General features: G+C 42.3%; 1 protein-coding gene across 2 annotated transcripts in view; it reads left to right on the top strand.

Annotated features, from left to right (window-relative positions):
- Positions 1 to 2,379: 2,379 nt before the first annotated feature.
- KCNIP4 (potassium voltage-gated channel interacting protein 4) overlaps positions 2,380 to 24,712 on the top strand; it is a 1,308,521-nt gene continuing 1,286,188 nt past the window's right edge. The window contains exon 1 of one of the 2 annotated variants that reach the window (XM_069593782.1): positions 2,380 to 3,081. In XM_069593782.1, the coding sequence (XP_069449883.1) occupies positions 3,021 to 3,081 (61 nt within the window). In that variant the 5' untranslated portion in view covers positions 2,380 to 3,020. The remainder of the gene's footprint in view (positions 3,082 to 24,712) is intronic. The other variant, XM_069593779.1, reaches the window with a different exon arrangement.

Here is a 24,712-nt window from a genome sequence, read left to right as displayed (position 1 = left end):
AGGACAATAATAAATGTAATCCTGGATGCTTCTACAACACTCCAAGGTTTATATATAGCTTTCACTTTCATTATCTTACTTGATCCTGACAATGACCTTGCAAAGCAGAAACTCCTCTTTTAACAGATGATGAGCAGAAGCTTAGAAACAACCAGTGGCTTTCTGAAGGACACAGAGCTAGGAAATGTCAGAGCTCAGAGTTTCTAAATCCTAGTCCAGGGTGGTGATTAAGCTTGAGTCAGACTGGTGGGTTCAAATCCCCAAAATTAATATTTGTGAACAACTGGCAAACCAGTTCACCTGAGTTGTAATGTCTTCACTAGTTATATAGGGATGACAAAAGCACTTACCTCATAGTGTTTTATATTTAAGGTTAAATAATGACACTTGAGATTATAGGCTGGCACATAGTGAGTTTACTATGCCCCCATTTTACTGTCTGAACCATTAAATATGGTTCCTTGAGGGGATAATACACATCCATGTTACACAATAAGTAAGCTAGAGTTAGTCCAACAATTTGTGGGAATCTTTGTGCTTATGTCTTGGGGGACTGCAGTGGGGAGTGGGGGCCTGGGATTGCTACAGCTTTTAAGGAGGAGCAGTGGGCTGGCACAACACATGTGGCCTCTGAAGCTCTTCTCTATAACTGTTGGGACATCTGAAGTACCATTAAGATGGTATAAACAAGGCAGACCACCCTAGCCCTTTCGTCCCAAATATCAGAAACGACAGTACGGGTAGCACCAAAAAGATGATTTTTTCCCCCTAAGGGTCCACATAAAGAGAAAGAATTCTGCATAGAGAAGAAATTAATTCCATGGGATCCAAGATCCCAAATAAATATTTTGGAAACAATTAATTGCAGAGTTCCTCAGCACAGTGTCTTCTTTGCCTGGTTGTGTTGCCTTCTTACAGATTCTAGGGAGAAACACCTAGTAGGATCAAAATAGATACTCAGTGGGTAAAACTTGAGAAGTGGGTTGGCCCAACAAAATGTCTGTGTATTTTGCAGATGAAAGAGGAGTTGTATTAATATACTACTTCCTACACTGTGAGAGAAGGTTGGGCAGATTTGTCGTGGAAATGACAGTGATGCTTTTTAAAAACTTCATCATAATAAAATGATAATGATATTAGTAACTATCAGGATAGTTATAGTAGTGAAAGTCTTACTGAATTTTTGCTCTGTGCCAGGAACCTTTCTAAACATTTCATAGATATCCCTTCACTTAATCTTTCTAACAGTTAATTGAGAGAGACAGACACCTTTATTTTCTACATTATAGAGATGAGAAAGCAAGGTTATTAGCCCTTGAATGCATACATTATAAAAAGTTGGAACTGTGATTCTGATCCAGGCTCCTAGACCAAAATCAACACAGCTGTAGAAGTTAGCTGATAGAAAAGGATGGAATTTAGAGCTGGACAGGTGTTAGTGATCATCTGTGGAGTAAAAGTTATCAGAGTGGTTTCTGGAAAGAGTTGCTGCAGAATTAGAGATTCCTGTGTGCCAGGCACTGCCATAAGCCCTTTGTTACATCTAGCAACTCCTTTTAATCCTCACAACAGACCAATAAAATATCTCATTGTTACAGCTGATGCACCAGGTCAGGTCTCAAAGTTAGTTGTAGCCTTGAACCCAGGTAATGATGACGTCAGTATCACTGCCCTTACTCATGAACTGAAAGGAAAATCAGAGGCATCACAAGAGATCAAGTGAGTCACTTGTGGGATCAGGGTGTGAAAAATATAAAGTGTCATTTGAAACATTCTTGGAGTAAGGGGCTAGATTACAGCTGGTGAAAGTCTCTAAGGGTGGGGTGGGGTTTACAGCACAGGAAGGGCTGGTAGTTTTGCAGAACACTAAGAAATGACTTCCACCCAAATCATAGTCCATTGAGAATGGGAAGGAATTTTATTTCGGTTAGCCCAGGGAACTGGTCAGCTTGACCTTCCTTCTCAAAAGATGCTTCATGCACTTGACTCTTGGGGACACAGAAATCAGCATTTTAATTTTGGTTTTCTCAAGTAGTAACCATGGCTACAAGTGGTTTATTGATTAGTCTTTCTCTTCCTGAACATCCCCTGCCTTGGTTTGCTTAAGAGGGCATATGACACCGGGTGATGAACGCCCACGGGGGCGCTGAGCTACTTCCCTGGAGAGCTGCCAGGGAGCCCTCAGATGAAATCTTCCCCGTGAATGCTCATCTGAAACCCCTCCCCAATCCCCTTCAATCTCTCTCTCCAAAGTGGCATTCTCATCTCGGCCTTGCCCGCCAGCGCACCTGGGCGTGAAGGGCCCGCCTTTCCCAACACCTAGCCAAGTCTCATGACTGGTTCGAACTTCAATCATGAAGTTTCCCGTCTAGGAGTTCCAGGACTCTCTGGCGCTCTGCCCGGTTTTGGAGAAGGCATCTCCTTGCTCTACCCTTCTGGTGTCCTTCGAACTCAGCCTAACTTTGGGCAGCAACCTCAAGTTTAGCCTTCGGAGTCTGAGCCCCTGAGGGATTCGCAGACGGTTCTGTGCGAAGGCGTGGGGGCCTGCAGCCCCTCCGCAGAGCCGGCGTTGCGCGCGTCAAGAAGGGCTCTTGGAGGCACCGGGCAACTCTCGGAATCGCCTCCGGTCTCCTTAAGGTCTGGATGCTCTGTGGTCAGAGCCCCCAGGCCAGCACCACCCCAATCCAGTGACTTGGCAGCAGGTGGCAGAGGCGGCGAAGGGAGGGGGCGCCTGGCTCTCGGGCTAGCGGTTAGTGGCTCCCGTTTCCAGCCCGTCGCCCCCAGCACCCGCGCGCCCCCGCTGCCCAGCACCGCGCCGCGCCCCCGGCGCCCCCCGCCGGCCTCCGCCCGCACCTGCATCCGCTCCGCGCGCCTTGCCCGCCGCCGCCGACTCTCTCGCTCCCAGCGCGGCGGACGCCCCCGGGCTGAGCAGCGAGTGCGCTCCGGTGCCAGACCCATCGCCAGACGCCTCTGGGCCGGTTGACTCCCGTGTCCCGCTCCTGCGCCCTGCGTCCCCAAAGATGAACGTGAGGAGGGTGGAAAGCATCTCGGCTCAGCTGGAGGAGGCGAGCTCCACAGGCGGTAGGATGCAATAAGCATTGGAGCGGGCTCCCGCTTCCACTCTGCTTCCCTCACGAGCTGAGACGGGGACCCCTTCCTGGGCTGGGGACGCTTGTTGCCTTTGCTGCATGTGAGATAGTCAGCTGGGCGGGACTGGGAAGGGGAGGTGGCAGCGGCGGGAATGGGGGTGCGGAGGAGAGGGGGTGCATGCAAGGTACAGGTCGGCAAAGAAGAGGTGTTTGAAGTGTGTGTGAAACTCGCCAGTGTCAGGGTCCCCTGCGATCCTGTGCCTACTTTTGCCTTCTCTGAAAATTTCCCATGTTGTTTATGCATTTGCCAGATGACTTCAGACCGCACACTTCCTTCTCCTAACACCTGGGGATAAATGATCTGAAATAGTATTGATCCTCTCCCTCCACGGTGCCTTTATGCTCCCAAACATTTCTTCATTAAAACTCTATTTTCGTCCCCTGGTAATACACAGGCGGAATGTTTCCCAGGTCAGATTCTTCAGCAGGACCGTATGTCTTATTTTATTGCCAGCTTCAGTTTAGTGTGTTCAAAGAAAATGGTCCTCAGCGACACTTGGAGATAATTTATACACAGTATAGCCTTGGAAAGGTACTTGGCACTCTGTGCAAGGAGCTCGGCTTTCAGAGTATCATGCATTCTGCGAAAGCAGGGTCAGGTATCCATAGCAGAATATGGGACCATAGCTCCCTTATCCCCCACTGCACCCCAATAAAGCCTCTTGGGTAGAATTGGTTTGTTTTTAGGTGGCTTTACATGTGTACAAATTTTAGAGGAGTTGTAAATCGAATGAAGGTTATTGTGGGGAACCTGAGAGTGATTGAGAGTGGACCTTTCCCAGGTTATATAAAATGAGTGGGTAATGTGGCCACAGCATGGTTTGGATTTGCAGGATGAAAAAGTTGTACTTCAGGGCTGTAAAGTTGCGAGGAAAGAGGCATATCCACATTTTAGGTGTTTATACCCAGGGAAATGGAGTCATTTCAACTAGAGTCCATTGCCCTAATTTATAGACATTGAGACAGGGATATGTTCCCTTTCTTCCTTTCCCTCCAGTAGTTCAAGTTATTGTAACTGGGAGGACCCTAGTCTTTTTTGAATGTAAAGTCTTAGAGAAAATACTCTTGGTAGGCTGGAAAAAACCTGTCACCTTTAGAGACCCCAATATGACTTATAGTGAGGTATAGTTCACATTTCCCTCATGACAATAGCTGCCGCTCATTGCAAACTAAGTATATCTAGGATATATCTTAGGACCAATACTCATAATCTAGAAGAGATTGAATTTTTCAGAATGAGAGTTGTAACTGTAGAGGGCTGCATAGGTGATTTCATAGGGTCTCTGTCTTTACAGTTCCTTCGACTCAATAGGGTACGGAGCTGGCTGTTCTTTCGGCAACTTACTCACGCACCAGGCAATTGCAGGTTCTCAGAGATAGAGATGGTTGTAGGAACAGAACTCTGGGGAACTGGGTGGCTTGCATTGTTCAGCTCGTCAGCAATAGCAGCTTTTTGGCTGAGCCCAGTCTTTAATTGGCCAGATGGGGATTGAATCAGTTTGCCTCATCTATTCACAGTGCCATAGGTGGCCATAATCTCTACTTGTTGGATAAAATGAGAAAGATGAAATCACATCTGAGGAGTATGATGTATTAAAAAAGAAAAGACTTTCAGTACCATCTCTAGAATCAGCATGTGTTCATTGTTCATTTGGAGAATAGAAAGCTCCTGATCTATATCTTTCTCAGGTGAGACCAAAAAGGAAGCATTTTCTGGCTTGAATTGATCTGACATCTGTTTCTTGAATTGTATTCACATGTTTTTAGAGTTAATTGTTTAGAAGAAGAAAAACCTTTAAAGTTAATTGTTAACTTTAGAAGGAAAAAAATGTTTGAAGCACCCTTTTTTGTTGTCGTTGCTCTTAGTGTTTCAAGTTTAAATTGGAGGATAATCCCCAGATATGTAGTTGTTTCATAGGGTCTCTGTCTTTGCAGCAAAGGTCTTTGTATTTTCAGAAAAGTTAAACTTTCGTACTTTGATTTGGGCTCAAGTGTTGAGTCTTGACTAATCCTGGGACAAGAAAAGACTGTCATCTTTAAAGGTTTCCAATCTAATTTCAGTTCATTTTAATGGCTTCTTGACCAGAGACGTATTAATGTCTTTTGTTACCTGGTTATTGACTGGAGTGTTTTAGTGTTCACTTATGCAACAAATCGCCAGCCACAGGCATTAGTTTCTGTATACAAAAATCACCTGGTCAGTAATATGTTAAAACAATAGCTCCTGACCTCTTATTTCCTTTCAAATAAATGGGATATTTGCATCTTCTAACATGACCATGGTGATTTTCTTTTAAATATATATCTCTTGGATGAAGGTTTGCAAAATGATTTAATCAAGATTTAAATGAAATTTAACTGGAGGATCAGACAGAGAGAAATGGATTAGGGTTAGAGGGAAATCAGGAATTGGAGAAGCGTGTGTGTGTGTGTGTGTTGTGTGTCTGTATTTTATGATTGGACTCTAGAGACAGAAAAAGTTTATTGAGAAACATAGACTACATTAAAGTGAAAGTAGAGAGGGAAATGCAGGAAGGATGGAAGCAAGGTTAAGTGAATTGCTAAAACTTTATGATACAGTTACTCAACTGACTTCTTACTCCTTTTAACAAATAATGTATTTGCTATGCTAACTGATTAACACCATTTCTAAGCCATGTTAGTTGATAATACTGTGGAAAATGAGAAATGGATGCTTGTCAATGGTCACATGGACAGGTTAGGAATCATAGTGCTCACTTCTATTCTCCCTCTCATCAGTCTCTACACTATACCAAAAGCTTGCCCAGAGCAAATTTTTCATGTCATTTGCTCCCCTGGTACAAAATCAAACATAATCCTACTACTGGTGGAGAGGCAAAGGGTGATGATTATTCAACAGTATATTTGAAAGAGAATCAGAAGTAAGGTCAGAGAAAAAAAACCCACAACATTATTCACTGGTGTCCTTAATTTGTTCCATCTAACACAGAGATGGCAACTGTTAGGAGATGTAACCTACAGCTCAACATGGGGAGGGAAATGGGTGTTTCCCTAGTTAGAGGAGGTCACGGAGAGAGTGTGGCCCAGACTAAGGCACAAACTGGGTCTGGGCAATCAGAGGCCCCTCACTTGCCTTCCCTGTCCTTGGGATGTATGTTCTGCCCACTATTTGCACAGCACAAGTCATTTTCAAGGACACAGCCTTGAGAGAGTAACTTAAGGACACATGGGTGGTATTCATGACTGTGAAAGTGTTAGTCGTTCAGTCGTGTCTGACTCTTTGTGACCCCACGGACTGTAGCCTGTCCATGAAATTCTATAGTATTCATGACTAAGTAAAGAAAGAAAGTGAAGTCGCTCAGTCATGTCTAACTCTTTGGGACCCCATGGACTGTATGGAGCCCACCAGGCTCCTTCGTCCATGGGATTTTCCAGGCAAGAATACTGGAGTGGGTTGCCATTTCCTTCTCCAGGGGATCTTCCCAACTCAGGGATCAAACCCAGTTCTCCTGCATTGCAGGCAGATGCTTTAACCTCTGAGCCACCAGGGAAGCCTCATGACTAAACCTCGTTAAACCCTCTATATAAACCTTTAAGAATCTGGAGGCCAGGTGTGGAGATCTACTCATCTTGCTTCACTCAAGACAAGCCTTGTTATTTCAGGTCCTTTGTTTATTAACCCCGCCACTGACCAGTCTGGAGCGGTCCTCCGCTTTCCTTGGTCTCTCCTTAGCCTCTTTGTGTGGGACTCAGTTTCACATTTCACCTGGGAAGCTCTCAAGTTTGGCAACCAACAATAGTACAATGAAAAATGCTCTTCGTTTTTGTATTGTTAGATGGATGTTACCATAGCCTCAGCTTAAGTTGGGAGTTTATTAAAGATAAACCCAAATTCCAAAAGTAATTCCACAAGGGTAGTAGTGAAAAGTCTGTTCTCAATCCAGGAAAAGCTTTTTATGGCACAAGATATTATTCTGTCTTATTGTGTTGTTGAATGTAAGAAGGTTCTAAGCAAATCACTGGTAAAGTGTTAAAATTCAAGAACCCTCTTCCGCTTGCTCCACTTTTTTTTTTCTTTTTTCTGGCCAATGCTTATGCAAAGTTTCATAAAATAAGGCTATAGATAGTTTGGAAATTAATGATTCATGCAATATAAAACATATATGCAAAATTTCCATGGAATCATGGACTGGATAGTAGTTGAATCTTTTGATATATTTCTGGGCTTGAAGTGCATGATCCTTCTTAGTCTTTTTTCATCCTTTTATTTGTTTTTCTTGTCTTCACTGGTGTTCTAGAAGATGTGGATAATATTGCTTTTCAATATTTCATTGCAGAGTGTGCTTGCTTAATAGCCTCCTTTCTTAGGGACTTTCAAGCAGATTAAAGTGTGTGTATGTGAGAGAGGTGAAGGGACAGAGGGAAAACGAGTTTTTAATTTATTCAGTGGCCTTTACTGAAACAGAGCACTCAAAGCCGATGCACTGGGACAACCCAGAGGAACGGGATGGGGAGGGGGGTGGGAAAGGATTTTGGGATGGGGGACACATGTATACCCATGACTGATTCATGTCAATGTATAGCAGAAACCACCACAATATTGTAATTAGCCTTCAATTAAAATAAATTAAAAATATTTTCAAGTTATATAACTTGATCTGTCCCTATAGGTTTATTCACTATTGGGCATTAAATCACCTACTTCTTTTTCAAAACTGTTCATTTGGTTAAAGGTCCTAGTGTTCTTTTCTCCGTTCACGTTTTTCTGAACTCACTGCCACGCTTCATGCTATTTATCTACACTCCTTGGAAGACTGTGAACCCTGGGAGCAGAGCTGTTGTGTTGTGCCTACTACCTTGTCGGCAGCATCTGGCATCGAGCCTGGCATACAGTATTTGCTCAATAACATATTTATTGAATGAATGAATTCCCCTCATATTTTGTGACATTGCATTATTCTGTCTCTTCCTACTTCTCTCAGATCTCATTTTCTGATCTTTATTTCTTCCTTTGCCCATTCTGTACAACTTTGCACAGAGTTCTGCCTTCATTCTCTTATTTCTCTGTAGTCAAAAACTGTGGCTTTGATGCATTTTATCTGGGTGCAGATGGCCTGTTAGTCTGTAACTCTGGCCCAGTCCCTTTCCACATTACCAGATGGACATTTGCGTGCCCTGTTAGTCAGACCCATCAACAAGTTTTACCAGCACCTTTAAATCAGTATGTCAGAAAAGACATGTACTTTCTTCTGAGAACCATTTATAATCCAGGTTTTCATGATGGTGACATCATTTTTTGAGACATGCAGTTAAAAAGTAAAGCTAAAGTGATTGTTTCTCTATGGTCCTCTCCACTTTATTTCCTCTCGTTCTATGTGGAATCAGTCACCAGACCTTACTGATTCTCTTCTAGCTTTTATGTCCGGCTCCTCCTCCAGCTCCCATTGCATTGCTTAAAGTTATATTCTCACTTCGCAGACCATCATGGCTGCCTTCTTTTTGTATTACGTGCTGCTCCTCACACACAACCAAATACATTTATTAAAACCTGATTGGAGTCAGATCATTCTCTTGCGCAAAACCTTGCCATTACTTATAGCACTAAAAATACCATCTTCTTAGCTTGATAGTTGAGGCTTCCACAGTGTGGTGACAGTCCTCTATCCCAACATTTCTTTCCCTGACTCTTTTAAGGCTATACCTTGACCTGCTGAACTGAATTGTTCCCTAGTCCCCACACATATCTCATATTCTACCTACTGCTTAGGATGAACTTTGTACCCCAGCATGACCTGCTTGAACAATGTTGAATGTTCAATGTTGAATACATCCTCTGAGACACTCATCTTGAATGCAGTGTCTTTCTCAGTGTAGCCTTACTGATTTCCTCCGCCCCCTCCCTAAAGAATTATGCTTTAAATTTTCATCAGTCATTCTCCTTTGACTTAATCTGAATGACAAAGCAGAAGAAGCTACATACATTTCTTTGGTGTGCAGTCTTAAGTTATAACACCTTGATGCAGAGTACTGTGCATGAATTGCTACTTTTCATACCCCTGCTAATGACTGCCACAGAGCTTCACAAAATAGTAGGTGCTTCAAACATTGTTATGGAATTTGAACCACACTGCTCAGTGGTCAACCTACCAGAGACCCAAAATTACAGTTCACATTTGATTGCTTGTTGAGGCGTCTACTGGAAGTAACACTGTTTTTTTTGCCTCTGTCTTTTCTGTTCTGTGGGCCAGGTCTATGAATAATGTGACAGCAAGACACTGCTCCTCTAAACTGCACATGTGTGTATGTTCTTGTATCTGTAATGCGTGGCTATGAGAGTTTACCTCATTTTTGGAGAAAAGCTTAATAAGTAACTAGTATTTTCTGTGTATTTAGAGCAATAGGCAGTGTCACCTTTGGATACCGTCACTATGACTCTGTCATGCTTAATACCTTCCAGACCTGTCACCCCCAGGGAATTGGTGGTTCAGGGGCCCCTCAGTGAATGATGATCACCTCTCTTGGTTCCCTTTCCAGTAAAAGAGTGGAAAGATGAGGTAAGGACTCCTGAATCATGAAGTGATTATCAGTACTGGTCTGAATTAGTGTTACAGAGAATAGCCCTCCATAACATTTCCCAACCCAGATCCTGAATGGCTACACTGACCCCTCCCCGACCCTGTCCACCATTATTATCTTCATCAGATGATAAATCCTTTTATTACATCAGTGACTGTGGAAAGGAATGGAAAAATTATAAAAAAAACCTGATATCTTTCAACATTTACATATCCATTTCCTTAGGTGTGTTTTCTTAATATCAGACTTCACAGAATCAGGACATGTTGAAAGGGAATTAAAAGGGCATGGAAACCATGGCAGGGCTGAGATGAGATGAAGTTCAACTCTTTAACTCTCTCCACTCGGGCTGTCTGCCTTCTCACCTAGTTTCTTCATTATAGGCTGTTCTGTATACATACATATGTCCTTAGTATTAGAAAGCCTGAAAAAAGAAAGACTCAATGTTTAAACACGTAAGTTCTCCAATCACTCTGACACTTTAATGAATTATTTGAATATGGATCTAAATATAAAATTTGCCATATTGAGCACTTGGCCTTCATGCCAACATGTTAAAGGCTAATTTTCTTCCCAAATGAACAAAGCCTGTGTGGTCTAATGGTTCTCCTGTTCGAAATAGGTTGTCCCTGTAGATATATTATTGATGTTTTAGAAACTTATCTCTCCTACATCTTCTACTCCAATTATTTAAATTTAGGTAAAAATAACTATTCAGCCCATTTTACAATAATAGTGCATAACGTCTTGGTTACCTGAGATCTGGACTGACTTAGTTACGGAAGTGTCCCCCCCACATACTCAGTAGCATCTGCTCATGAATAGTGAATAAAAAGTCTGAGGGAATTCGAACTGGCAATTTTTTTTTTATAGGTCTTTACTTTAAAAAGGTTTTGGAGAAGAAATAGACTTCATCTCCACATGTCAACACTTCTTAATATTTGAAGAATCTTTTGAGTGTAGCAGTTTATTTAAGAAATGACATTATCTGCTCACAAATAGGAATCAAAATCAGACTTGACTGATGGAGTAAGTGCTGCAAGCTCATGACTATGCATGCTCCCCCCGCCCATGTCTTCACTCTAATAGTACCTACACACTGTTACAGATAGTAAGGTGTTCCCAATAATGTCCCCAAATGTGATTTTTTTTTGACCAGGGAAGACATGACTTCCAAGAGTCTTTATGAGGTTCATAATAAACTTGGTTGAAAATAGCACATGTAACTATTATACTGATCTGCATTTCAGCATGGATATCCTGCCAGGGGCTTTCTTTTGGATTGTAACTTTTCATACTTCAATTTTTCATTAGAATAGCACAAGAAGCTACTTACAAAAAAATTGGTTTAGCTCTTAGCTTTTATCCATATTCTGAATGTGGTAAGTGCTTCAGTGATGTTAAATGAATAAAAGCATCTTACGTTGTGTTTAAAGCCTAAAGGTGGAGATGCCCTCTTATACTCCAATCCATCCCATCACTGTGGAAACAGATCCTCTGGTTTTCTTGTTGTGTTTGCAAGGAGTTTGGAAAAACCCAAATAATAATATAGAAATAACCAACAGATATTTCTAAAATAACCCCATCAAATCCAGTCCCCAAAACAAGTTTAATTTAGAGAAATCTTATTTAATTCAGAGAAATAGGAACATACAAAATAGCCAGTGATTATAACGTTGCTGTTCCTTGTTCTTTACCTGTAAGATGGTGGTAATTATATTACTTGTAGGTTATAGGGATGGATTCTGTAATGAAGAAATGAGGTTAACCGGTAAAAATAAATATTTACAAAGAAACAACATAGTGCTGGCATGAATGAGAAGTGGAGTCTGCCTTTAGAAACCTTACCATTTGTTCAAGAGATACTTGCTGAGTATGCACCAAGTATTTAGAGCTGAGTAGGGGAGAAATAAATAACTCAACATGTGTATTTTAAAATATTTATTGCCATAATAGAGGTAAAGATGAAGTGAGATGGATTATGAAAAGCAAGATTACTTCCAGTGGATATAAGTGTCATTCCTTTCCAAGTGGATGCAGTGAAGACAGACAGTGATATTGAACTTGATCTTTCTCTCTTTGGGATCTTACAAAATAAAGCTGTCAAAGAATTGAGCTCAAAATTCTATATTTTTTTCTATTGCCTGATTTTTCCTCCTGTGTTCTGTTTTCCTGTAACATGGGTTTATGTGTCCACCAGTTAAATACATTGTGACGTTATCTAAGCTATTTTAAAGATTTTTAAAACCTATGATGCTGGGAGTCTGTTAGGAAGTGCACCTTTTTAAAATAAGGCAAACATAATTTTGAAGCCTGGAGAATACAAAATGAGTGATAACTTCTGTTTAAAGGTAGTCAGAAAGGAATTGAAAATGCCTAGCTTTCTATTTGCCAGTTTAAATAACATGCTGGTAAAGGCAGAGGCATTACAAATTAGTAAGATTTTAAAAAATTAAGTAGAATAGCATTCTAATTTTTAAATATCACTTTATAGTGATATTTATCATTTATCATAAGGTGATATAGTGATAAATATGTAATAATATAGTGACAAACATCATTTATCATAAGAATATTATGTGTGATTTAATATTGCAGACACTTGTGAACATCAAGTTCTACTAAGTCTTTCTTGAATCTTTTCCAAGAATTCTTTCAATACTTTTTGTATCATTTATTTCCCCCAACTCCCTTTAATTTGAGGCCTCCTACTGAGCTCCATGGTACTGCTGCAATCTGTTTCCTGTTCGCTTTCCTCCCATGGTCTGGTTTCATCATAATTTCCTGTCGAAGCTGTGATTTCTGAGAGTTGGTGCCGGCTCTGAAACACAGGTGCATTACATTAATTTGAAAGTTGTGGGGAGAGAAATCTTGGGAAACAGGAATAAAACAATATTGAAAGCTCAGAACCAGACATTGGGAAATGTGGAAAAAGGAAGGTGGAAACTGCCAAATACAGCAGTATGTAGGGATGTAGAGGGAGAGAGTTCTCCTGCCATGGATTTACAGAGTAAGCCTCACTTTCGATGGAGGTGTTGTAAGGTAGTTTTTAAAAACGCAGCACATCCTAAACCACAAATCTTAAAGGTGGTAAATGCTAACCCTTCTGACATGATTGAAGTACCAGCTTTGCAGCTAATCTATATAAACCCTTCTAGTTCAATTAAAGTTGTAGATATGGATTCAGAATGAAAATTAGTGTCCACAAAACCTAAGACTTTAAGGTTGTTGTTCACCTCTCAGGATAAATACAATGTCGAATCTACAAACACTACACTAGGAAGATTGAACTGTAGAAATAATTTGTTAGGAACATTGCAATTTAAAGCACAGTTACATTTATCTCAGACCCTTGGTTGTGAGACTGTGGCTTTTCATAAATATCATTAGAATCGAATTTCAGATCTCAAGCAGTGACAGTTATAACTCTTTTAAATACAATCTGTATTCTGGTTGTTTTCAAAATAGTTTTGAGTATGTTATTCAACAGTCATGCATTTGAAACATAATGATCAATTACCTATTATAGGAGAGACACTGCAAGTCAATATTTCAGAAAATAAAAAGGCAGGCTAGTTGTTTAGGAATTAAGCTTTTAAATCATATCTTCCTTCTCTACCCTAGAATTCTACTTGATCTCAATTGTGTATGGATTAGGTAGAATATGTTGGCTTATCTCAGTTTCAAAGACACATGCTAAATGCTTTTCTAGGACCCTGGGGGTATGTCCTTGATGGAGGATATCAGAAGCTGCAGTCCTTGTCTTCTATGAAATAATAAGCTGAAGGAGCATGGGGTAGACCATCCATAATCACACAGTTTGTTCCTAAGTGATATTGGTTTCACAGAGTCACTTAAAATATAAAACAAGTCGTATGTGGAAAAAGACAGCATTAAACTGCAGACTAGATAATATTGATACTCCACATATCAATGAGGGATTCTGCAAATGTGAGCCAATTAATTCTTTTGTAAAACATATTAAGCATCCACTATTTCTCAAGTATTGTTCTAAGTACTAGAATACAGAGATGAAATATATCCCATGGGAGACCCTGAATCTGGTTAAAGAGATAGACATGGGACATGTGCAAAATCTTAGGATAGCACCAAGCACAGAATGCTTTGGAAAGGCATATGTAAGTTACCTCGTGCAGGCTGGATAGAATCACAGCAGGCTCCCTCAACTGGATGGGACTGGCAGATGAGAATGAGTCTTCCAGATAAATACAACAGGTGGGAAAATGTACAATTAGGCAGGGAATGTTGTGGTTCTAAGGCTTAATCTGAGAGAATGTGGTGGTCTAATCAGGCGATGGTGAGAAGTCAAGAGTGCAGTGAAGGTGGGGCTAGAGGGGAGCAGGGAAACAGGGAGCTGGAGAGGTAGTCTGCTTCAGGATGTGAAGGCAGCAGGGCCCTCCTGGTCAGTTTCAGTCAAGGGCAGAACATGACCACATTTGCATAAGGGAAGAGAGCACAGTGATGAGGCAAATGGACAGAAAGGGAATGAAACAGTGGTGGAGCAGACCTGCAGAGGCACAAGTGCAGTAAGACACACTGGGAGCATAGAAGAGCATCGGTGATGCGGTGGAAGGTAGCGGGTACACATGAGGCAGTGGGTGAGGCCAACAAGATTTGGTGATGGGTTGTATTTTGGCCACCTCATGCGTAGAGTTGACTCATTGGAAAAGACTCTGATGCTGGGAGGGATTGGGGGCAGGAGGAGAAGGGGACGACAGAGGATGAGATGGCTGGATGGCATCACTGACTTGCTGGACGTGAGTCTGAGTGAACTCCGGGAGTTGGTGATGGACAGGAAGGCCTGGCGTGCTGCGATTCATGGGGTTGCAGAGTCGGACACGACTGAGCAACTGAACTGTAATTGGTGTTGGGGGAGAAAGAGAAGCCGGGCTCAACTCCTAGAGTTTTGGTTTTCGTAACTGGTGGATGGTGTATATTTACCAGGATGAAAAGTACAGAAGGAGGTTTAGTTGAAATACAATGAGATCAATTTGGGACTATAACTTTAAGGTCTTTGAGAATGTCAAAATGTAGAAGTCTAGTAGTTATTGGTACATAAGAGTGAGATCGGATTCTCTAGACAGTGGACTGGACTGTGTTAGTCACTTAGTCGTGTCCGGCTCTTTGTGACCTCACAGACTGTAGCCCACCAGGCTTCTCTGTCCATGGAATTCTCCAGGCAAGAATACTGGAGTGGGTTGTCATTCCCTTCTCCAGAGGAGCTTCACAACCCAGGGATCAAATTCTGGTCTCCTGCCTCGCAGGCAGATTCTTTACCTTTTGAGCTATAGGGAAGTCTCTAGACAGTGGGGTGCTAGTTAAATTTAGGAGTGACAGAATAAAGAACATTAATTTTGCATAGATGTTTAGGCTGCATTGTCGACAAGGATGTCATTAGGAGATTGTTGCCTTAGTCTAAGCCAGGGAAAACAAATATTTGTACCGTGGTAAAGGCAGTGGGGATGAGAGGGTGGGATGATTGGGAAAGGGGGAGATGGGGAGATGGGTGATGGGTGCCTCTTGGTGCCATGATGGAGAAACAGGGAACACAGGAAGACAACAGGTTTTGGAGGATGGAAACACAGAGGGAAGAAAACGTGCTCACTTTTAGGAATACTGATTTTGATGTGCTGGGAAAGCATCTGGGTCAAACTGTCCCAAAGGCAGTTGGAGATGTGGAGTTCAAGTTTAACTGATTTCAGAGACGCACACATTGATTAAGCATTGTGATTGGCATTGAGAATAGAGTGTAGAGTAATGGCCTTACTCCCAAGAAACTGGCCATCAGATTAAGCTGGAGAGTCAGACTTGGGAATCAGTTGCAAAGAGATAAAGATAACTGAAGACATGAGATTGAGTAGGGGACAGAGTTTAGGATTAGATCTATGAAGAATAAGAGTGGGAGGTGGATGTAAAACTGGGGAACCATGTTATAGTCAATAAAAGTTGTAGAGGAGAAAGTTATGGAGGTCAGTGTCCTGCATATAGATGGCCCATTGCTGCCAACTAATGGGAGTGGAAGAGTTTCAAAAAGCCAAAGCCAGTTAAGAGTGAATTGCTACAGAACATTCATGGGGGATGAAGAAGAGTGTATAAGGATAAGACTTGGGGTCAGGCCTAGGTTTCAAATACTGTGCCTGCTACCTTAGGAAGTCATGTGGCCACTCTGTAGCTTAGCTTCTTTGTCTGTGCCTAGAACATTCTTGCCCCACCTACTCCATTGTTTTGCTTCCTCCCCTTTTCATGTTCCCATTAAAATATTACTTCTCTGATGACATCATCTAACATAACAATTCACCTGTGTCTCCCTATTCCCTGATCCTACTTTACTTTCTGTCATAGCTTTTATCCTATATTCTTTCAAAGATAAAACTGTATATACTATACTACTGTAATAGTTATGTATACTATAATAATACTTATATATACTATATTTTTGTGTATATTTGTTTTGTTTTTACTATTTTCCTTATTAAAAAGCACTCAAATGTACGTGGAATGGCAAATCAATAAAGAGAACTCATTTTGACAGGTTGTATGAAGGATGAACTGAACCAATGTATATAGCAGATGCTCAGCACAGTGCCTGACAGATACTTAGGATCTGATAAATATGATTTATCATATCATTCTATGATATTTGGACCTGATAAAAAGGTGGATAGGTGGTCTGGAGAGTGGTGAGATTGGGATCTGGGAGACGGGGGCAGTTATGGAGGAAGGAGGTTCTGAGGAAGGGGCACTTAGTCCCTGCAAGGGGTCAGTCTTGACCTCTAAGGCCGAAGGGACGAGGAGGCCATCCTGGGGGATCTGCTAGGTAGGACCCAGTGGAGAAGTTGGGCTTTGAAAGACCAGGGAGGTTTAAAGAGGTTTCAAGGAAGCATTTTGTGGGTTGCATGGTGGACTTCGTGGGGTTTGAACTCCAGCAATTTGGCTGGAGTAGATCATGGTCTGAGAAGTGCTGAGGCTGAGACATGAGATTGAGGAAAATCTCATGGGGTGGATTTTATCCACTGGCCAAGGAGTCAAGATTTCTGAGAAAGGCATACTAAAAGCAAGACCTTAGAAGACTTGTCTTGTCCTACTTTAAAGGAAGCCAGAAGGATGGAAGGGTTCAGGTGGAAAGGACGGCTGGAGGACCTTGCTGTTGTCCAGGCTTCTGGAAGGACTGCCGAGTTGTGGGGGATGTCGGAGGGGAAGATAAGGAATTGGCAGATCTGGGGGACTTAATGGGTGGTTTGTGATGGACTGAATGTGGGCCTTGGGTGATCAGGAGCAGCAGGGTCAAGGACATGTGTGCACATGAGCAGCTCCATACTCAACTTAGGGGTCTGAGTGAAGACCTTTGCTTGTGGTGATGTGAAGCTGTTATCCAGAAGAGAGAGGAAGGAAGTTGTGTGTGTATATATGTGTGTGTGTGTGGCCAAAAGCACTAAGTCCAACATACTGGAGGTGCTGGAGGTATACTTTGCTAAGGGGAACACTTGGGAGTGTGGAATATCCTTTTTGTTGATAAATGAATTGAGGCTCAAAAGGGTTAAGTAGTTCACCCATAGTCACATGGCTAGTGATGGGGAAGAACAGGGCTGTTGACCAAGGCAGTCTTAATCGAGGCATTCTGGCTGCATGGGAAAGGCAAGGCCAGGGACAGATGAGGAGTGGCACTCTGGGCTAACCTGACATTGTTCTGGGAGGGTGGCCTCAGCTCAGCAGATGCAGTGCTTACTGTCCAGGTTGGTGGTACTTGGAGATAAAGGACAAGCGACGTGACAGAGTTCCCTGTGGATTTCTAGATCACACCCAAGGTAAAGATCCAAAGCCAGTGCCCAATTCAGATGATGCTACATGGGAAGAGCCTAGATACCCAGTCTTGTGGGTTGGGCAAAGAACCATTCATGCCAGAGAATGAATGAAAATAGCTGGCAGGTTCGGTTTCTCCCTGAGCCTGAGTTGAAGGACTCATAGAAGTGACTGATGTGGGGGAGCTAGTGTCAGTGAAGGGTCTGGGGCAGACTGGGCATCAGAAGTTAACACAGGCAAACTTTGGAAGGATGTTAGAATCCCATGCAAAGGTATGATTTTGATTGAGAGAGCATTCTGCTTGCATATCTGCCCTCGCTCTACTCCCTTCTGTCCCTGGACTGCTAGATCCTGCAGCCACATCTCCCACCCACCCTTATGGACACTGGACATAGGCAGTCTTGCTGAAACTAACCATTGAGAATATATATCATTACTGCAAGCTATGAACTTCAGCCATCCTCCATCCTGTCAGAAGGTCATGAATCCCTTTAATACTGTTCCTTAAGGAATACAGTTTTAATTAAGTGTTTCTTATCTACCAAGCCAGAGTAAAGAGACTGTGCACACTCCAAGGACACGGCAGCCCGCTAGGCTCCTCCGTCCATGGGATTTGCCAGGCAAGAGTACTGGAGTGGGGCGCCATTGCCTTCTCTGCCAAGGACCCACAGAGGCGTTCAAATATGTGTTGACCAGTGGATAATGGAGTATATTTAAATGTACTGACAAATAAGCAGTCAGATATTGTTTTAACTATTAGGTGAGCCTCAGAGTTCTGCCACCATGAAATGCAATAAGCAAGTTCTTAAGGAGTTCAAAGAAATTTTTTCCCTCCCTCTCTCCCTGAGTCTCAGAACACATAACACTCAATTTCACTCCATTCAACACATTTATTTAGTGTGTGTTATAAATCAAACATTGTGCTGGGTGCTTGGGAGATGCAGATACCTTCTCTGGCTTCACAGATGGCCAGCATTGGAAGATAAACTTTCAGCAATGCATTAGCAGCCTGCTGAGAGTTTCAGAACAATGAGCAAAGGATGCTATAGGAACATACAGGGAAAAACTGAATATGTTTTAGGGCTCAGAAAATAACTCCTAAAGAAAGTGTAAATTAAGTTGACACCTGAGTGATACTTAGAGACAAGTATGGAGAACATACTTAAAGAACTAAAAACGTCCAAAAGAGAGAGAGAGAGACTAATGATAAATGCTGAAGAGGCAGATAGGCCTGGGTGGTTGAGTTTTATTAAGGATTTGAACTTTATCTTAAGAGGAATGAGAAATGATCAGAGGTTTTAAGCAGGGAACAAAATTACCATATCACATCTTTTGACCTTGGTCCCTACGTTCAGCAAAAGGTGTAAGGCCGGTCATCCCAATGACCGGCAGACTGTTGATTATGCCTTTCCGGGATCTGAAATTACTTTCTGTCTTGTTTTTATTTGTTTTACTTTTTACCTTTTCCCTTCTGCCTTGCTTACCCTCTGAAATCCAATTTTGGTCTGTGATTTAGAACTCTTTGCTAGCCATTTAGTGTCTAGGTCAGCAGTCTCCAAAGTGTTTTGATCTTATAGCCCTATCTGTGAAAAAATTTTAAGGATATACTTTCATTTTTATAGATTTCCTTATATATTATACACATATACTTCAAGAAACATGCATACTAATTATTAGTAAAGCTGAACTTCTTTCTTTTCTTGGATAATAATAAACATGCTGGGAAGAGTTATGTCATATCTAAAAGGTTTTGATCCTAGTAGCCTCTTGTGAAGGCATTTCTATTTGTTCTTGACTAGTATAAAGAAAAAAGTCGAATATACTTGACTTTATAGCCTTGGACAAAACAGTGGCAAAAAAAAAAAGTGCCATTTTATAAGTAGTTAACTTCCTCATATAGTTATGTGTTCACTTTTACAGATATCAAGTGTCACAGAGGTGGTTCTACCTTGCATCGCTGTGATTAACTGTACACCTTTCCTCTCAATGCTTCAAGCCAGTTGCAGCCATTCTCCATCCCAGCTGAGCACTTTGCTACACTGTTGAGACTATGTTTTGTCCTCATTTGTTTCTGGCATACTCTTTCTGCATTTTTAATTCTCCACTGCTTCATGCATGATGGATGTTACAATTCTGAAGACTCAGTCTCTGTCTACAAATATCCAAAGATTACATGAGATACACATGTAAGAAACACATATCTAATAAAAAGTAATAAAAATACAGTATAGGTTACCAGCGCTACCATATGGGCATTTCCTGACTTAACCACCGAGAGCTCATCTGTTGTTGTTTCTCTTCCATGACCTCATGCAGTGTGGGTCTGATGCCTGCTGATTTGTGAGGAACCTGAGTCAACATTGTCTACACAACTCCACCATGTAATTGCAAACCCTCTAGAGGAAAGATTCCTGCAGGTCTTCATGGGAAGAGATAGTTTCCAGCAAGAGAAGATGGAGCCGTAAATTTTAAAGATTCTATAGGATGGGTGCATGTGTGTACCTGCTGCTGATGGGTTTCGAGTGAAAGATGAGATTTAGTTGGAGAGGAGGAGCTATGATGACATGAAAAAGCCACCACGGTCATATGTTAACACTGATTTCGTGAAAGCTTTATTAACGATTGAAACAGACATCTTCAAACCATGCCTCAGATTTATTGACTGCAATTCAGTCTTCTGAAATTTAGACCCCAAGAGTGTAGGGATGGGCTATTTTGTTCACTAGATATCCCATAAGTTTGAAAAGGGTCTGCCCATGGTAGGTTCTGAAATATTTGTTGAATAGATCAGCTGCCACGAAAACCAGTGGAAGAGAGAGAAATGGATTCCAGTGTAGATATAACAGCCTGTGCAAAGTCTCAGATTTGTACGAAAACTCAAGCCACATCTGGGGAATGGTTCGAAGGTCCAGGTGGCCTGAATACTAGCAGTATGGGAAAATGTACCCCACAGTGAAGCTGAAAGAATGGATGGTGGTGGATTGTTTTAGGCCTTTGCATTTATGCTTGCAGAGTTTAAATGAAAATCTGCAGGCAGTGGGAGGTATTGAAGAATGTTGAGCAAGGGAATGACATTTATTTGTGTTTAAAAAATGATAGCGGTAATTACATGGAATTCAAGGGGGCTGTTGGAAAAGTGGGGCAGAGTGTGTGGAGTGAGAGACCTAAATTAAAGTAGCGTGACAGGCGGAGATGAGGTGGTAGGTTTAAGAGGCGTGTTGCAACTGTAACCAGTGTGTCACTAAACATTGGAATGAGGACAAGAAAAGTAGGAGTCAAGTCCACATTCTTAGCTTTAACCTTCAGTGACAATTCTTGAGGATGTGGTAGCTTTGAGAGTTAGGGGGTGGAGGTACAAGTGGAGAACATAGGAAAAACCCATCTGACAATTGAAGGTATGTGTATAGGTCTCAAGGGGCTAGAAATACAGATGTAGAAGCCAGCAGATTGCAGGTAAAGTCACGAGAACAGAGGAAATCACTTAGGGAGAGAACTGAGCTCAGCTCAGCATCCTAGGAGACAAACTAGAATTAAGTGACTGCACCGGGGAGGAGGCACCCACACTTGAGTCAGTGATGAAACGTGAAGGGAGGCAGAAGCAGTGACCACCAAGGGAAGGCAGCTTTTCCAGTTCCTGGTCAATTACTTTAAGTGCTTTGCATGGTTAAGTAAAATGAGAGCGGAAAGAATCTGGCAGTTAGGAGGTGGAAGCAATTTAAGTGGGGTAGAAGCCAGATTGCAGTGGGTTTGGATGTGCGTGAGGAAACACAGGAAGAAGGAGTGTAGGCAACCCTTCTAAGAAGTTCAGTTGTGAAGGAAAGGGGGAAGATGGAGCAGTTGCTTGAGGGAGTAACTGCTCACAGATTCATTTGGTTAAAGAGGAGAAATTCGGGCATGTGTGTGGGCATTGACCTGGCAGTGGAGAGCAGTGTCCTGAAAACACCAGAGAGACTCATTCTTATGTTATATCCCCACTGTGCCTTGTATGTGCCACATAGAGCACCTTCTGTGCTACTATGCAGTTGTCTGTTTATGTTTGAATTACCTGGAGTGCTGCAGTCCTTGGGGTTGCAAAGAGTTGGACATGACTGAGCGACTGAACTGATAGGAGTACAGAGAAGTATAGAGACTAATAAGCCCCTGAGGATTTCCTACCCTAAATTGATAGTTCATAATTTTACAAAATTATTTGCTTCCAGCCTTCTTTACAGAAAGCAATAAAATGTTAGCAATAATGTTGACAACCGTTTTGTTACCTTCCACGTTCTCTTTCCTTTCCCCTCCTTCCTGCAGTTACAGCCATGACTGAATTTGGTTTACATCCTTCCAGTCTCCTTTAATATCCTTTCATCTGCATGTGTAAGTGTGCATGAACCATGTGTCACGTTTCATGGGAGCCTTAGTCCTTTCAGGTCACTGTAATAAAAGACCACAGGCTGGGTAGTTTACAAACAGCATTTGTTGCTCACGGTTCTGGAGACTGCAAGTCTGAGATCAGAGTGCCAGCATGGTCTTGTGAGGGCACTCTTCTGTATCCTTACATGGCAGAAGGGGGCTGCTGCTGCTGCTGCTAAGTCACTTCAGTTGTGTCCGACTCTGTGTGACCCCGTAGACGGCAGCCCTCCAGGCTCCCCCCGTCCCTGGGATTCTCCAGGCAAGAACACTGGAGTGGGTTGCCATTTCCTTCTCCAATGCAGGAAAGTGAAAAGTGAAAGTGAAATTGCTCAGTCGTTTCTGACTCTTAGCGACCCCATGGACTGCAGCCTACCAGGCTCCTCCATCCATGGGATTTTCCAGGCAAGAGTACTGGAGTGGGGTGCCATTGCCTTCTCCGAGAAGTGGGCTAGGAAACTCTTATGGGAAGAGTCTCTCGTAAGACCACTAATCCTATTTACGAGGGTGCCATCCTCATGACCTAGTCACCTCTGCCAGACCCCACCTACTATCACATTAGTTAGTATTCATTGCCCAGTTGTGTCCAATTCTTCGTGACACCATAGACTGTAGCCCACCAGGCTTCCCTGTCCATGGAATTTTCCAGGCAAGAATACTAAAGTGGGTAGCCATTCTCTTCTCCAGGGAAATCTTCCCAACCCAGCAATCGAACCCAGGTCTCCTGTATTGCAGGCAGATTCTTTATACCATCTGAGCCACCAGGAAAGCCCACCATCACATTAGGTTTTCAACATATGAATTTGAGGCCGGAAGGGACACAGACATTCAACTGCAGCAATGTGCATGCTTTTAAATTTATACAAATGGTGTATTTTTTCAGTTGTTTTGTCTTGGAGATCTAGCTGCATTGATGGATGTAGTTCATTCTTCCTGAGTGGTATTATTTGTGGAATATTTTATTGCTATACTGGTCTCCTGTGTTTCTGTATCTGAGTTGTTCTGGGCCAGGGATGGTATGTTGTCATACTCGGACCCCCAGTGCCAAAATATCTCTTGTCTAAATGAGTCAGACAGTGGAGAGGTGGGGCTTGGTAAGGAGTGTGGGATGGTGAGGCTCTTTTCTGAGACAGCAGGCAAGAATTTAGGTTTGGGGAGGACTTCCTACTCCGCAAGTTATTCTATTCTCTGAAACAGAGGGATTGACATCTTCTTAGACAAGGAGGGGATAAGGGTTTGAGCAGCATGGTAATAGATTTGTAATCTTTAGTTATATTGGGAAGAAAAGTGAAAAAAGTGAGTGTTAGTCACTCAGTTGTGTCCGACTGTGACCCCATGGACTGTAGCCCACCTGGCTCTTCTGTCCATGGGATTCTCCAGGCAAGAATACTGGAGTGGTTTGCAATGCCTTCCTCCAGGGGATCCTCTCAACTCAGGGATTGAACCCAGGTTTCCCACATTGCAGGCAGATTCTTTACTGTCTGAGCCACCAGGTAAGCCCTTAACTGGAAAGAAGATAATCCCAAATAGTTACTATTTTTCCAAAGAGCCATACACTTTCCACTCACTTCATTTTGCATTTATACATGATCAGAACTAAGGACTGATGCTGAAGCTGAAACTCCAATACTTTGGCCATCTCACGCGAAGAGGTGACTCATTGGAAAAGACCCTAATGCTGGGAGAGATTTGAGGGCAGGAGGAGAAGGGGATGACAGAGGATGAGATGGCTGGGTGGCATCACCGACCCGATGGACATGAGTTTGGGTGAACTCCGGGAGTTGGTGATGGACAGGGAGGCCTGGCGTGCTGTGATTCATGGGGTCGCAGAGTCAGACATGACTGAGCGACTGAACTGAGAACTAAGGAAAGACAACTAACTTTGGAAATGTTACTTTGTTATACATTCTTCTTTGGTAATTTAGGTATTTCTTAACCAATGGGTGGAATTGGTGGCTTGTTTTTCAGCTCTGGAGAATTTGGTGACTTAACTCAGTGTTAAGGATTCTGGAAAACATTTATCTCATAGTCACTTGCACTCTTATTGAAGATATTTTGATGCTGACTATGGTGAATTGAGCTATTTTCTGCCATTTAATGTATGTTGTAAGTTACTAGTCCACTGTGGCTTCTACCCAAGACTACTGTTAAGTTTCACAGTCTGTGCATGAGACTTGCGAAGTTGCCCAACTGTCCCGGAGGGCTCCAGAGTGTGTTCCAGGAAATTAGGTCTTGCTAGGCCAGCCTGACTTTATAATTAATCACTGATCCAAGCCAGAGGCTTATTCACAAGATCCAAGGGGAAAAGAATACTTCAATATGGTTCAACTAATATATACAGGATGTCTACCATGGACTAGGCATCCTTCCAGGTGCTGAGTGGGTGAGTAGAAGAAGGATCCAAAAGTGAAGATCATATTCTTCCTATGTGCGTTAAACTTGCAGCCTCCATAGGTGGACTGATTGGAAAGGGCTTCATGTTTGTTTTGCTCCAATAAGTGTTTGGCCTTGTTTTAGCATGTATATGTCTAATTGCATTAGATCTTTTCCATATTCTGTGAGTAAGTAGAATTACCTCCATTCTACAGATTTGGGGACCAAGGATCAGAAAGATGAAGCAATGTGCTCTAGGTCACACAGCAAGTGTCAGAGCACGTGGATGACAGATTTAAGTCCATTTGCATCCAACTCCAGTGCCTTTGTTCTTCCTACTCTTCATAGCATCGCCCAAATTTATATAGAAGACTAATAGATCTGCTGTATTAGAAACAAGTTGATGTGAGTGAAATCTT

The sequence above is a fragment of the Ovis canadensis genome, chromosome 6 (assembly GCF_042477335.2).
Source record: "Ovis canadensis isolate MfBH-ARS-UI-01 breed Bighorn chromosome 6, ARS-UI_OviCan_v2, whole genome shotgun sequence".
NCBI lineage: Eukaryota > Metazoa > Chordata > Mammalia > Artiodactyla > Bovidae > Ovis > Ovis canadensis.
Note: the sequence above shows the minus strand (reverse complement) of the source record. Positions and strands in the feature narration are given on the sequence as shown.